The 14,934-nt window shown below is 41.9% G+C and overlaps 1 protein-coding gene across 3 annotated transcripts in view; it reads left to right on the top strand.

Moving 5' to 3' along the window:
* The window catches only part of adgrl1a (adhesion G protein-coupled receptor L1a), a 94,086-nt gene that overhangs the window by 32,771 nt on the left and 46,381 nt on the right, over positions 1-14,934 (top strand). For all 3 annotated transcript variants that reach the window (XM_068336921.1, XM_068336923.1, XM_068336922.1), the window contains one exon: positions 10,304-10,489. In XM_068336921.1, the coding sequence (XP_068193022.1) occupies positions 10,420-10,489 (70 nt within the window). In that variant the 5' untranslated portion in view covers positions 10,304-10,419. The remainder of the gene's footprint in view (positions 1-10,303; positions 10,490-14,934) is intronic.

Here is a 14,934-nt window from a genome sequence, read left to right as displayed (position 1 = left end):
GCAGCACCTGTTAGAGCCTGACTGACTGACTGAGGCCCTGAGCTCCGAGCTCTGGGCTGCGTCTCCTTCTGCTCCCCTCTAATGATCAGACCACCGCCACCCACTTCTCTTCTGGGACCTCCCTGTATGAATCTGTACACTTGTGTTTTTATAGTTACAATGAAAAAAAAGGTGATGAATTTAGCAGCAAAGAAGAAGAGATTCAACAATCGCACGGCAGGAGTGGCTCATGTTGTAGAGCAAGTCATCCAGGATTGGTGATTCAAATCCCACCCCCCAATCATCTGTCGTTCGATCCTTGGGCAAGACACTTTACCCACCTTGCCTTCAGTAAGGGATCTGCTGGTGTGTGAATGTGTGTGATTGTTCCAGTGGTGGTCGGAGAGGCGTGGATTGGCTGCCATCTTTCCATCAACCTGCCCCTGGGGCAGCTGTGGCTACACATGTAGTTTAAAAGTATGAATGAGGAGTAAAAGAATAATGGAACCATTGTAAGCACTTTGAGTGTCCATAAACAAATGTCGATGTAAATGTCCATTATTAAAATCCGTTATTAGTATCATTTTCTTGGCAACGGTAGCTCCAAACACGAACCCTAGTTGTGTGAGGCCTCGTGTGCTGTTGTTTTTTTGTTTTGTTTTTTAATTCTTTTTAAAAACTTTTTGATTTTTATATCTGTACATATGGATGAGTCAAGGATAGATTTAACAAAATTAAACTGCTTGCTATTTTTTGGCGAACATACATGTTTGCAACTTGGTTTTATTGGTTTGCAGATATTCTTAAGTTGCTATGGAGACTTCTATGTGGGTCAATGTGATCAGAAAACGTATGGAGATGAATGTGTGTTTGTACCTGTATAACAATGGCAGAGAGCAAACAACAAAGGAAGTGAGTCATAGTCATGTTTTTAAATTGGGACATGTCGGCCTAGCCTGCTGCTTCAGAATCTCCTGGTGCTCACTATGTCTACTTTAAAGCATGGTAACTTTGGCAGGCAGATTGGGGTCACTACTATCAAATTAGATACATCATTAAATCACACCTGCACAAACACACATACGTGACATTAAACATCCACAACTTAAGGCCAACTTCAAAATTGTCCAGATAATTTCAAAGGAAATTACAAATATGTGGTTGTTAAATGACTTTCATTTACTGCATGTGGCACATTTCTAGTTTATTGATCACCCAAATCACTGTATAACACACACCACAGTCACCCAGACTCTCTCTCACATACACACACACACACATGCACGCACGCACGCGCGCGCACACACACACACACACACACGCACTCTCTCTCTCTCTCTCTCTCTCTCTCTCTCTCTTCGACAGTCGGCAGAGTGCTTTGCATGGTGCTGACCTGATCATCACAAGTAACACAGAGCTTTCAATATTGTGCCCCTATCTAATAACTGTCCTCAGCCCCCCCCCCCCACACACACACACACTCACAGACATCGATGGAACAGCCATCAGGAACAATTTGGAGATCAGGATTTTGCCCTAGGACACTTCAATATGCAGCATTAGCAGGTATAGAAACCCATCAGCCCGACTCCACCTGCTACTAAAATAACTGCCAGGGTCCAGGCTACACTTTGCAAAGTTGTGGGAATTCATTTCTGTCTCATTAGTGAGCACCAGTTCCAGCTATCATGGTTAGGAAGGTGCAAAATTGACATTGACTATATTATTTTTGACAAGTCAATTTTATTCTCAAATCTACTTTATTTATTTACAAAGCACTTTTCATACAAATACATGCAATGCAAATGTTTGACATGATTAAAAAGAATAAACACAATTAAAAGCAAAACAATTACAAAGGTTAACAAAGATTAGCTCCTCCCTCCCACCCTTCATACGACTCTCTCTCTCACACACACACACACACACACACACACACACACACACACACACACACACACACACACACACACACACACACACACACACACACACACACACACACACACAATCACTCAATCTCACACAGTACGGAAACATAACATGGTGCTGAGAATCAAGGAAAATAAAATACAGTATAATAAAAACAAAAGACTTTTGAAAATAGCACAAAAAAACCAACTGGACACTGATTCCACCATTTTGCATTGAGTGACACTACTAAAGGATGCAAATTAAAACAAAAACATAGATGTGTAAAACAAGTTTACAAAAGCACCTGATTATTTCTGCACCTGGAAGTCAATATGGGATGTGGCTAATCATCAGGTGACCACAATCTAAATCTTACCCTGCCTTATCATTTGTTAAATTAATTCGCATCTTATTTCTACTGAGGCGATCAAACAAGTGAGAGGGTCAGTTTGTCCAAGATTACACAACTTTGTGTGACCTCTGGATTTTCCACTAGAAATAATTCAGACATGAGGTATTGCTGTGCCGGCTTTGATACATGTACTCAGGGATTATGGAGCGTATGAAGTGCTCTTCTGTGTCTGCCTGTGGGTCATTTGCATGCCAGTGTGAAGAACTCATATTTGGTATGTCTATAATAACACTATTTCTATCATGCTGGAAGTGTGAACTCTGAAAACATAAACCTGGAAAAGGAATCAAGCGCCTGTGTTGCTTGAATGGATTTTAGTCATAAAAGGTTGTTTTTTATAAGCTGACAGCCAAGACTTTGAACCAGAGAATCTTGAAAGCCCTGAATGCAAAATAGTACAACAATGTCTGCATCACTTTCAAAGAGCGTCCTGATTCTTACTTATTACACTGAGTGCTTTTATTCTGATGAAGCAAATGAAACCTATTTTGATGGAAATAACAGAAAACAGCTAATTTCTACAAGTTAAATACAAAAACAATGGTAAATTATAATCAAGAGTTCCGAGTTATTGGCTTAATGCACGATCACACTCTTCCCCATAATTTTGATAAACTAAGAATTGAAAGCAAACAAATTGTTAAAGAGTGAATTGTGCATGTTTTTATCACACGGTTTTGTATTTTGGGACCTGCTGACCACAACCAGCTGCACTAGAAACAAACCTACCCCCATAGAGATAGGGTGGGTCTCTAAAGTGGAAAGTTAGAGATGTAACAGAATAATTAGTCGGCGGTGCTGCCGATACAAAAGATGGATACCTCCATTGTACGTGTCTCAGCATTGAGATGAAAAGAATGTCAACCTATTTTTAAATGTCACTGTCTCTTTTTGTTCCGAATCCCTGCTCTACTTTGTGCCACAGATCTAAACTGGGTCAACGTCACATGTGGCACCCCAGTAGGCCATTCTGTGTGAGTACATGTGAGTGTGTCTGTGTGTGAACACGTTTGCAAATGCTTCAGGATCATTGCATCTTACTTTATCAACACTTAGGAGGGGGTGTCTACAGTTGTCTTGAATCCCAGTCAACGGTAAACAGTTATTAATTAGTTTTTCCACACATAGTTATTCTCTGTCGTCCCTAATTAGGAATAAACAGGCGTTATCTGCAATTGTTTAAAGACTTAGTCTGTGCTCATTTTTAGAGAGAACAGCAGGAGTGTAAAAGGAGCATATTTGCACATCTTTGCTGATACAGGCTTTGCATGTGGGTTTGTGTGTGGCGTGCAACCATTGTATGATTCTACAGAGCACATGATTGGCCCTGGCGTATTGTAGCGCAACAGTAAAGCAGGGGTTGCCCTGCTGGAGCTTTCAGATTAATAGACACTGATAATAATACACACAACTCACAGCGCTTCAGCCCTTAATGAAGATGGATCTAGCCATGTCTGGCGGTACGCGGGCTCTCGGGGTGGCAGCCTGCCAGTCACAACCAAGTGACATCTGGGAACAGCTCAATGCAAAGGGCGGAGGGAGCAAGATTCGACAGAGTGTACAATTTCATAACATTATCATGTTATATCATAATCCATTGTTGGTGGCTCATAAGATTAATGCCAGGGCCGGCAGTAATCACTCTTGTTGTGTAACCTTAATGGTCACAGTGAATTATTCATTTCTTCCTACTGATTTGCGACGCTACGCTGCCTGACAAACTTGACAGCGTAAGTTGACTGATACAGAGTATATCTAATTTGACTGTGAGGTTCCGGAATTAACTGAAGAAGAAAATGGAAGAGAAAGCAAGAGAAAAAAAGTTAAAAAAAGTCAGAACTGAAATATCTCAGTGCAACCAGATGTGGCACAAATGGTGTTCTTAGACTCTCTGTATTTAGATTACAAAAATTAGGCCTTTCACCTCTGCCATTATAAGATAGTAATTTTCAGGCTGAATTAATGTTTAATATTTCTACTGGTTAGCTATTGGTTAAGAGGTGGCTACCAAATTGGGTCCAAAGTTCCATCCCTGTAAGATATTAGGGCTCATTAGAGGGAGGCTGCAGGCTGCTTGTGTGAGACGACAGGTGGGTGCTGAGGTCACTTCCTCTGGCAGCTGTGGCGGGCGTCACAGAGCGAGCATTGATGGTTGGTGGCATTGCCTCCTGTTTCAACAGTAATAATAAACACTGACATGCTCCTTGCCGCCACAATAAATCACAGCTCACACTGGAGACACTGAAAACCATGCCGGGGAGCATGATATCTGTGCAGCTTGGTGCCAGTGCTGAACACACTGAATGACTGGGGGCATCTCTATCACTCATTCACAGATGCAGCACTGTTATCACACAGTCAACCCCCTCCAGATTGTTGTGCATTCTAGCATATACAGCCGTCACTCAGGGATAGTGGGCTCTTACTGGCTGCTTTGGTGGCAGTTCGTGGGGTTTTTTTTTTCCTCCCACTGTTTCAAAAACAAGTAATAGTGTAGATTTCAGAGATGAGGGGGATTGTGCTTTTTAGTGTGTAGAGAGCTGCAGCCAAGGGCGTGCGCTGAAGCAGGAAAAAGTGCTACAGGAGTGTCTGTTGAATAAAGTGAGGGCTCTTTCCCCCGCACCCCCTTCCCTTTGCCTTTACGTCTTTGACAGCCACAGTAGCTCTGTTTGATACCTTCCAATGTGTTCTGCAGCTCTGCAGATTCCCCTTGTCTCATTTGCACACATTTTCATTTAAGTCTCTCCCTTTTTTCTCTCTTTCCTTTTTCCCTCTGTTTCTTCACATATGTCTTTTTTTTTCCCCCTGGGTTGCTGTTTTAGAGGATCCTTATTCCCTGTTGACTGTGCAGCCTATCCCCGCTCTCCTTGAGTCAGTAATCAAAAGCATTGGCCCTAATACACAGGCCATTACAAGAGCTCTGATGTTCCATCTGCACACAGTCGGCACAATGGTGTCATTATATAAACAGCCCTGCTGCTGCAGTGAGAGAGATACTACCACACCAGAGTCCTGGCCTTAACTGACCCACCCAATGTAAATGGAGAAGTGTTGGGCTGATCTGACCTGAATGTTCGTGTATATTCACTACTAGCTTAACAACATTATCCATCCTGAATAAATACTCTAGTGTGAAAAGTAGGCAACCGGTTCTCGCTATGACAAAGACTGTGTGGGCTGTTGAGCATCAATGCAAATGTAATAGACGCAGGTTGCTGTGAAGGAATAATATCTAATGCTATTATGTTGCTAGCGATAGCCTCACCAAAAGGATTAGGGAGATTAGCGAAGGACCAACTGGAAGATAACAATGGAGGTGGTGGGAGGATGGCAGTTTACATGAGCTGGTCTTTTTTTAATTTCCTTTTCACTGTCAATACTATGATTTTTTTTGACAGCTGCTCAATTGAAAGTTGTGTTATTTCTTCACTTTGGATTTTTAGGACATTAACAACTATAGTATTTTCCGCAATATAAGGCACACTGGATTATCTGGAGCACTGTCGGCTTTTGAGAAAATTAAAGGCTTCTAGCCTTATAGTGCGAAAAGCACTGTACTTAAAAGAAATATTTCAGTATGTTTTGAACATTCTGCAAAATATGAGATTCTACCAGACCTTTCTCTTGATATCGCTTTTATCGTAGTGATTTCTCATAATCACAGTAATCTAACTTGTGTTCCATAATGTTCTCTTTGATACACATCCTACATGAGGTCCAGATTTTCTCTTTGGTTAATATGAACAACCATTGAAATAAATTCCACTGAGACACTCCAGAGTGTAAAACAAAGCCTCCAAGTCCGCACAGCTTGATTGCAGATGGTGATAGAAATGATATTTCATGGTATGTCTTCTACGTTTTGAAAGGAAAAGTAGAATAATTATATTCACTTTGGCGAGTAATTAGTTTTACAGAGGTGAAGAAGTAATTAATGAATTCTATCTCATTCTCATTTATTGTTACACTTCCCTATATTGCTCCCTCTTGCCGAACTCAGGAGACTACAAAAGAGTATCAAGTGTGACAAAGCTTCAGCACCGATGAGTCAGAGGGAGAATTACTTAGAGCCCCCCAGGCAAGACATACGTTTTTGTCGTTCTCTGCTGTCTCATCAAACTCTAATACTACATGGCCAGCCGTCAGTGAGTCTAGTGATACTTTCCTCTGAAATAAAGTGTCCGTCTCAGATCTGACTGAAATCCCAACAGCATTGAGTAAAAGGATTTGTTTTATTTATTCCAATTTAAGTACTGTAGATGTTTTCAGCTTATTTAAATGATTTTTACTTGATTAGAAATATTTAATGCCACAGTTTGCATTGCTTTCTGATTTGTAAGTGAGATGTGATTGCCATTCACTTTCGCACGCCTAACTGTGTCGGTTGCTGGGAGGCAATCATTTCCTTCATAGCGGGAGTTTTGCCACTGAACCAACAATTTGCTGTTGAAGCATCTGAGTCATAAACATCAATCCTAATAGCAGGGGAAATGTGTGTCCTTCGTCTTAAGACACAAAGACATGCATGAAGCAGCAAACTGTCAGGAGTTATGGCTGTCAAATCTTTAAATCAATGACAAGTATTTTGTTGACTGAATAACGTTTTGTGGTTGTATTTTTCCTGCTCCTCGCTTTGCTCTGCAATGCCTGGTGTGAGTTTGATGTAATCTGACATGATACCATCTTCAAATATATTGAAATGCTAATTAAGATGTTGTCAGAATGCTTCATAAGCACGATATCCTTTGCAAGCTGTTGGTAGAATATTTACATGCAAAATAGTAGTTTGTTCAGTCAGTACTAAAGATTTGTAGCCTTCCGACCCATCAGGCACTCTCTCACACACACACACACACACGCACGCACGCACGCACGCACGCACGCACGCACGCACACACACACACACACACACACACACACACACACACACACACACACACACCAAGTTGCCTCTCGCTTGTCATAATTATCTCTCCCACCTTAATATTAAATTACTGTGGGAGGGAGAAATACTGGTGAGGGAAAGCCTGGAGCTGTAGAAAGTTCCACTGGCTTTTTAAATTATGCAGCAGAGATTGTCTACGTAAACTCTTTGTTCTATCTCCTTTGATTCTCGCTGCTTAATGTTCCTAAATGCCTCCTTCATGGGTAGAGAAATGATTTGCTCAATAGGGTAAACATTAATGTTTCCCATAATAGACACATGCAGCCTTTAACAGTACCCCCCACCCTGTATAGAAAGGGCTTGTGACACCCTGTTCTTGATGAGCATGTCTTCTAAAGCAAACAGATCCTAATGATCATGGTGATTATCGTAATGATCCAATAGGAGTGGATAATGAGGTTATTTGTTGTGGTTCAAGGAAGCCTGTAAATGAATAGATGAAGAAACGGAGGATAAGATTCCAAACTAGATGACAGAGTTGTACACTTTATCGTCCGGCCTGTTGGATTCATATGGTGATGTGGTGATGAAGCTGCCGGGTGCAGCTAACTGAACAGTCTTCATCTCCTCTTCTCCTTCTCCTCTGAAGTCATGTGTTCTGTTTGTCATTCTGTAGAAACAGAGCTGATTCCTCTGTAGGTATGGAAGGCTCATTCTAAGGTAATACAAGTCGATTGAAGTGATTACAACTTATTAAAAATACCAGGATTGCACTTAAGAATCAAGGTTTGTCCATCTTTGGTTTTGGGAGAGGTTTCTCTATCCTCATCTCTTGTCCTACTCTGTTACCCCATTACTACTTTGTCCTCAACTTTATTCTACCCACTGTGTCTGTGTGTCACTCACAAGAGCAGTCAAAGCCAAACATGTAAGAAGCCGTTGCTCTGCTGAAATGAAATGAGCAAATATATATAAATATATATATATATATATATATATATATATATTTCATCCCATATATATATATATATCACATAAATTCCATCTAGAAAATGTTCTGTGGATTTTTCTGCGGAGTGGGAGGTCTCTTTGCGTTTGCAAGGGAACACAGTTCAGGGAACTTAAAGTCCAACCACACCCACGTTTCGTTTAGCCAGGTACGTGTCTTCCTTTGTGTTGATAAAACTGATTGTAATACAGAATTCTCTGCCTCCCACATTCTCTCTCTTTCACACAACCTTCTCGCTCCTCCGCCAGGGCTGTGAAACGCTGTCCGTCTTACCATTTTGTAGGTTCTGATCTCATTGGGATGTGATGTTCTCCTAATAGAGGAGAAACAGTGATGATAATAATGGTGGATGTGATCAGTGCAAAAGGTCAGCCTCTGGCCCCGGGCATGTTACATCCTCTAAGCAGGGAGGGTGAAGAGAGTGAAAGCACCCCTGTCACACCCTCCGAAAACTCTTGACCTCCCTCCACCCAGAAGCAGACTCACAGACACAGGCCCAGGAAATATTTTATTCTTTATTATTCCTTTGCCTTTCTGGTCTGACTATTTTCAGCTGTTGCTCCTCCCACTCACTCGTATTTATTCTCGTTACAAACAGTCTTCCTCCCGTTCTGTATTCTCTCTTACTGCCTTTGTCCTTCATGTTCAGTGTTTATTAGTTACCCAGACTGCATTATGCTTCCTCATTTTCCTGTTTTTATTCTTCCATTTCTTCTTCTTCCTCTCTGCATATTTTTTTCTTGTCTTCCTTTAGTTATCTACACATTGAAATGGATTGTCATTTCATCCTCTTTCTCTTCTTTTTTTAACCAAAATATATAAAATCAATCTATCTACCCTGCACTTTTCTCTCTTTACTCCCCTCAATCCTCAATCCATTGTCTGCCCCTTCCTCCTCAGTCTGGCCGTCTTCATCTTCTTGGAGTGCTATTGTTGAGAAGTAGAAAGAGGCACAGTCAAAAGAAACGAGTGGAAATACAAATTTTCCTTATTAAAAGTTGGGTAGACAAAAAAAAAGTTCCGTCACGGCATCGGAGGGGAACGCTTTTCAACCATTAATGAAGCCGTGAGATCAGGGGAGGATAAGCTCTGTGAAGCAGAGGCGTCTACAGCACGGCACCATGTGTCTCTGCTATCTATTTGTTTTCTGCTTTCCAATCCTTCTTTGTCCGTCCTGCCCTCCCTCTGAGAATGTCCTTTTCTCCTGGCTTCTGGTCCTAGAGGGGGGGTCACCAAGTAACTCAAATTAAAGCACATATTGAACGAATGCATTGGGTGTGGTGTGTGTGTCCGTGTGTGTGTGTGTGTGTGTGTGTGTGTGTGTATGTGTGTATTCAGATGTTCTTGATAAGATCTGCTTTGTACTAAGCTTTCAACACCCCCCCCCTCCCTTTTTTTTTTTTTTTTTGCTGTTTGCCTCTCACTGGTCTTTTTCGCTCTGTATGACATCCAACATACTAATCCACCCAGTGACACCCAGGCAGGTCGGCGGCTGTGGGCCGGGCGTCGCCACTGGGGAGGGGGGTAAATATCAGAGAAGGTCAGGAAGAGGAGGGGCTGGAGGATGGAAGGGAAGTCAAATCAGTGAAGATGAAGAGAGGGGATAAAAACCACCCAGTCACTCTGGATCGGCCATCTTGGCTGTCAGGGGAGAGAGATATGAACACACGTTGATTTATATAAAGAAATTCAGGTTCATATTTAAGAGAATAAAATTTGAAAATCACTTATAGTCTCTGATTTTAACTCTGTTTTGTGAAAATAATTTTACAATAATTTAGCAAATCTGAGGCTTTTCGCTCACACTACACCGTTGGTGTGAATGAACGTTTCCCACCAGACTGCAAACTCATACATATGTTAATTGTGCACATGTTTGTTTTTTCATGTTTTGTAGTTTAGTTAGCAGTCTCCAAACACATGTACAGGTCTGACTCCATCAAACACTGTAGATTAATGAACTGATGGTGGCAGCACCTGTTGCTATGTCGCCCTCCACAAAATCCACAAAACACCATCTAATCCAAATGTCACACTGAAAGAGAGAAGAATGACAGACATAACAGTAAAACAATTTCTATTTTTCCTCCATGTCCACTGGCAGGTTTACCCTCAGGGAGGGTGTAAGCTGAGGAAGTACCACCACCCTCACCTGTGCCTGCTGACCAAATCTACATTTTGGCCCCGCCCCTTGCCCCGCCCCCCTGGTCAGCCTCCACCATGGCCGTAGCAATCTGGATTATCTTCACCTGTGCTGTGACTTTCAGCAACATCACTCCATCCTCACAAGGTATGTCATAGATATAAATATCACATCTTTATATTACAGAAACGTCACTTATACCGAAAAAATATTGTGTATAATTTTGTATTGCTTTTCCAAATCTGCTTGCTGTTTCTCTTACTGACCTGACCAGGTTATTGCAGTTGGGGATGTAATATTTATACATGTGCTACTTGATGAAGGTTGTAAGAGTACTGACTTGCTGACCAGGCTGGAAACCAGCCCTAGACTTGATTAACCAAACGGTCTCCATAGGAGACAGAGCGAGTGTGTGACCGATGTGGAGAGTCTATGTGAATGTCAATATAATTTCTTGTCATCTTGCTGTGAGTTGGAGCGTGGCAAGAATATAAGGAGGAATCCGTGCATGTAATGGTGCCATATGTGTGACCTCCTTGAATGTGCCATGTAGCAGAGGATATTTCATTTTATCTTTGTGTGTCTCCGCGCGAGTGTGCGTGTGTGTGTGTGTGTGTGTGTGCTCTCTATTGTAAGCCTTGTAGCATGTTTGGCTGAAGTGATACTGGAGGGTGTGTGTTTGGTTGTTTGCGTGTGTGCATGCGTGTGTGTGCGTGTGTGTGTGTGTGTGTGTGTGTGTTCAAAGATGTGTAGGAGGGAAGGAGGATTGATTGAAGAAGGGAGGGTTAGAGAGGAAGAGGAGGGGCTGTTGGGTGCCCTGCTAGTGGCCGACTACGCAGACAACAGCACGCCATCTGGTGAATCCTCCCAGCTCCGTCTGTGCCAAAGAGCCACCGGGTGACGGACAGGGCGAGGAAGAGGAGGAGCGCTGGGGAGGCACAAACACCACTGGGAGGGGTTAGCGATGAAGCAGGAGGAGAGTGAAAGCTGGTGTGTGTTTGTGTGTGTTGATTTAGCAGCTCTGATTGGCTGCATGCACTTCCAATTTGAAAGGGTTCTGTTTTGCTCTGTCTTTTGGCTGTTTTTTATATCATTGTGTTCGTCTAGTAAATGTTCTTTTACGCCGAACACATTTTGGCCTCTGGCGCTACGCTGCCTTTTGTTTGTGTGTGTGTGGGTGTGTATTTGTGAGAAAACAAGCCGCTAGCTATCTGTGTGACCTGACAATAGGGGAGTAATAATAAAGCATTAATAATCAATTGACCATTATCTGTATTCAGCCCCTCAAGCACAGGTGCAACATTCGGTTTGATGAAATAAAGACAATCTTGTTCTAATGGAATCAGTCACACAAGCGTGCACGCAGAGACACACATATGTGGACACCCACACATTTTTTGGTGTGTTGTCTCTATCGTGGTGTGACTAGTGGAGCAGGAGAGAGAAATAAAAGAGAACTAGACATTTAATTTAAAGGAAGAGGCCAGGATTTCTATGTGATGAGAGCTGCTAGAATCACTCCCAGGCTAATCAGAGCTCATTTTGAAACCTGCAGGATCATCACACATGGCTTCACAGACTAATGTGTACCCCGGCCCCTCCTCGGTGTTCCAACTAATCTGCCGTGCTTTAACCTCGCTCTCCTCCTGACTGCACATTCTAATATTTACCCCTAACACACACATTTATTTCTCACCGGATCCAGCTCTTAGATACAAATGTTCTTCGACAGCGTGAGCTTTGTACACATTTTCCCTGCTCTAGCCCACATCTCACCTTCCCACTTCTCACAGTGAATATTTATTCTTTGAATTCATTTTGTAACTCTCCGCTTCTCATTGAAATGCAACGACTGAGTGAAACACCAACAATGTTTTCACTCATTTAAACCTACAGTACATACAGTATATGCTACATCTGTACATAATGGTGGAAAATTTGCATTGGTAGACTGACGAAACAGGGCAAACTTTCATCTGCAAGCGCTGCTGTTCTTAAAGCCCATTAGGCTTGCTTAATGTGGCAGGCAGCGGCGTGGTGCGTGATGAAGCCCTGATGCAAAGCTTTCATTTAGCACAACACAAACGTTGATGTGTGCGTGTGTGTTCACGTGTGTTTGCATTTGTCCACGCAACTGTTGACAGACTGTAAACCGAGGCTACTTGTGTGTTCTCTTTGTGAATCTGCAAATATGTACACTATTTGTGTGTACAATTTGTCAGAGACCGCTATGTATGAAATACAAGAATCTGTGTGAGCTTTTTTTTGCTTACATGTATTAACAGATCCAGGTGTGTGTGTGTGTGTGTGTGAGAGAGAGAGAGTATGTGTTTGCTGACTGGTGGAATCTGTTTTCATCTTCCCTGTAGCGAAGCCTTTGCTCTCAGATCAGTCGCCTGTTAAGGCCCCTGATCTGCTCACGTAGACATTTTTATCTATCTCCCCCTCCTCTCCTCAGCTTTTCTCTCTTGTGTCTTTTCTCATGAATGATAACTAATATTTAAGGGTCAATCTTTTCAGTAGAATATCTGCAAAGTGACCATTCTCAATTAACTATTGAGATGTGAATTTATTTACACACTTCAGTATGAAGTACTTGCAATGCCTTTCATTTTGTTTCTATGACTGTTTTTTTTTTTGTCAGGTTAATTTCTTCAGTCTAGGTTTTAAAATACTATAATATACATGAATTGAATACCTGAAGTCACATCTCATGCTGAATATTCACAAGGAGAAGCCTCTTCAGCGCTCCGATATTAAAATGATCATTTCAAAACTGCAACCTCCTTACTAATTCATGGGAATTGATCCTCTGACAGGCTTGGAGCAATAATATTTCAAGAGGAGGCAATAAAGCTGTAGTGCCGCTTGCTACAAACACTTGACTTCTTCTTGTTGTATAACTTGCTGAACAGTGTTTTGTAATTATTTAATGTGGCTTTTGTAAACTCTTAGCTCAACATTTTTCTGGTGATCAGATGGGTTTGTAAGACTGCTTTTGCATTAGTTGTATATGGTATCACCTGATTGGATTCAGGGTGCAATAAACAGTTTTTAGGTTTTTAGTGTTAAAGCATGCTTGTTTTGTATTTACTTAAGAAGACTTCATTAATTAATTCAGACAAATAAATATTAATGTCACAAATAAAATTAATCTGCCATTAATCTGGCCATTAATGTTTGCCTATAACAATTCATCTATTCATTCATCGTCAATGTCCGCGTCTTCCGCCATCGCGGGTTGTGGGATACTGGAGCCTATCCCAACTGACTGGGGGCGTGTGGCAGGGTACATTCTTTTCACAATGCCAGTGCACTGCAGAGCCACTTGCAAACAGACAACCAAGCACGCACACACTCACACCTTAGGCCAATTTGGTATCACTAATTCAACGAAACTGAATGTTTTTGGAGGTGGGATGAAGCCGGCGAATGTGGAGAGAACCCACCCAGACACGGGGAGAACATGTAAAACTCCACACAGAGCAGGACTTGAACCGGGAGCCGCCTTGCTGTGCGGTGACAGCACTACCCACTACACCACCGTGCCTCCTGCTTGTAATAATATGATGGTAAATTGAGTCTTTGATAACAACATGCAGTAAAATCAGCTCCAGTGCCAATGAAAGATCACACTGGGCTACAGTAACTCACTTTCTAAAGTGGTTTCCTTGAAAAACAATGACTGTGAACTGCTGAACTGAATTACATATACAGGTACATGGACACACACACACACACACACACACACACACGCACACAAATACATAATAGTTAATGCACACCTTAACGTCTAGTCTCGAACACCAGCCATGTCACGTGTGTTTTTCACAAGCACAACCCACACAACAAACACTTTCATTTTAAACTATTCAGCCGTCTGCACCAGTTCCTGTTCCAGCGCTGTCTCATTGGCATAGTCGCGACGACACATTTATTTATGCTTCAAGTCTATTTTTTCAGAAAAACGCGGATAAATGCAAGGATAACATAATAACATAATAAAAAAGCACAGAGAAAATATGTAATATTTATTTGCATCCTGCAACCTTGGCGCACGGTGTGCTGCTTCCTACAGTGTCTGCCTGAGTGTTTTACCCAGTAGCCGAGAAACCAGACATGAGCTTCCCTTGAGGAGATGCAGTAGGTATTAATGCAAACTGTAACCAACAATGTACTGCCACTGGGCAACTTCCCTGCTAGCACTTTCCCTCTGCGCCCACCTGTCTGCACTGAGCGCAGACATACTAGCTAAACACACAATCATATGTACTGATGCTAAAGGGAAAAGGAAACAACACACTGTGCAGACAGTCTGAATAAATCTGCAGAACTGGTGTAATGGTGCAGGGTGATGTGACATCAAGTGAATACGTACAACTTTTGTTCCGTTACAGGAAATTATTTTGTAACTGTTTTTCTTACATTTTATGATATGTACTGAAAAAATGCTGAATTTTTACACGCTTGATTTTTTTTTTTTTTTGCTCAGTGTTTTCACCCCTGTCTTCAGGAGTGTTAACACTGAGTTCATTCATTTTGAATGAACGCAGTTTTAACTTAGTGGGACAGGATGGATGCACATGAATGAA

The sequence above is a fragment of the Antennarius striatus genome, chromosome 16, assembly GCF_040054535.1.
Source record: "Antennarius striatus isolate MH-2024 chromosome 16, ASM4005453v1, whole genome shotgun sequence".
NCBI classification, from domain to species: Eukaryota; Metazoa; Chordata; class Actinopteri; order Lophiiformes; family Antennariidae; genus Antennarius; species Antennarius striatus.
The sequence above is the reverse complement of the archived record's forward strand: the minus strand, read 5'-3'. Positions and strand labels throughout refer to the sequence as shown.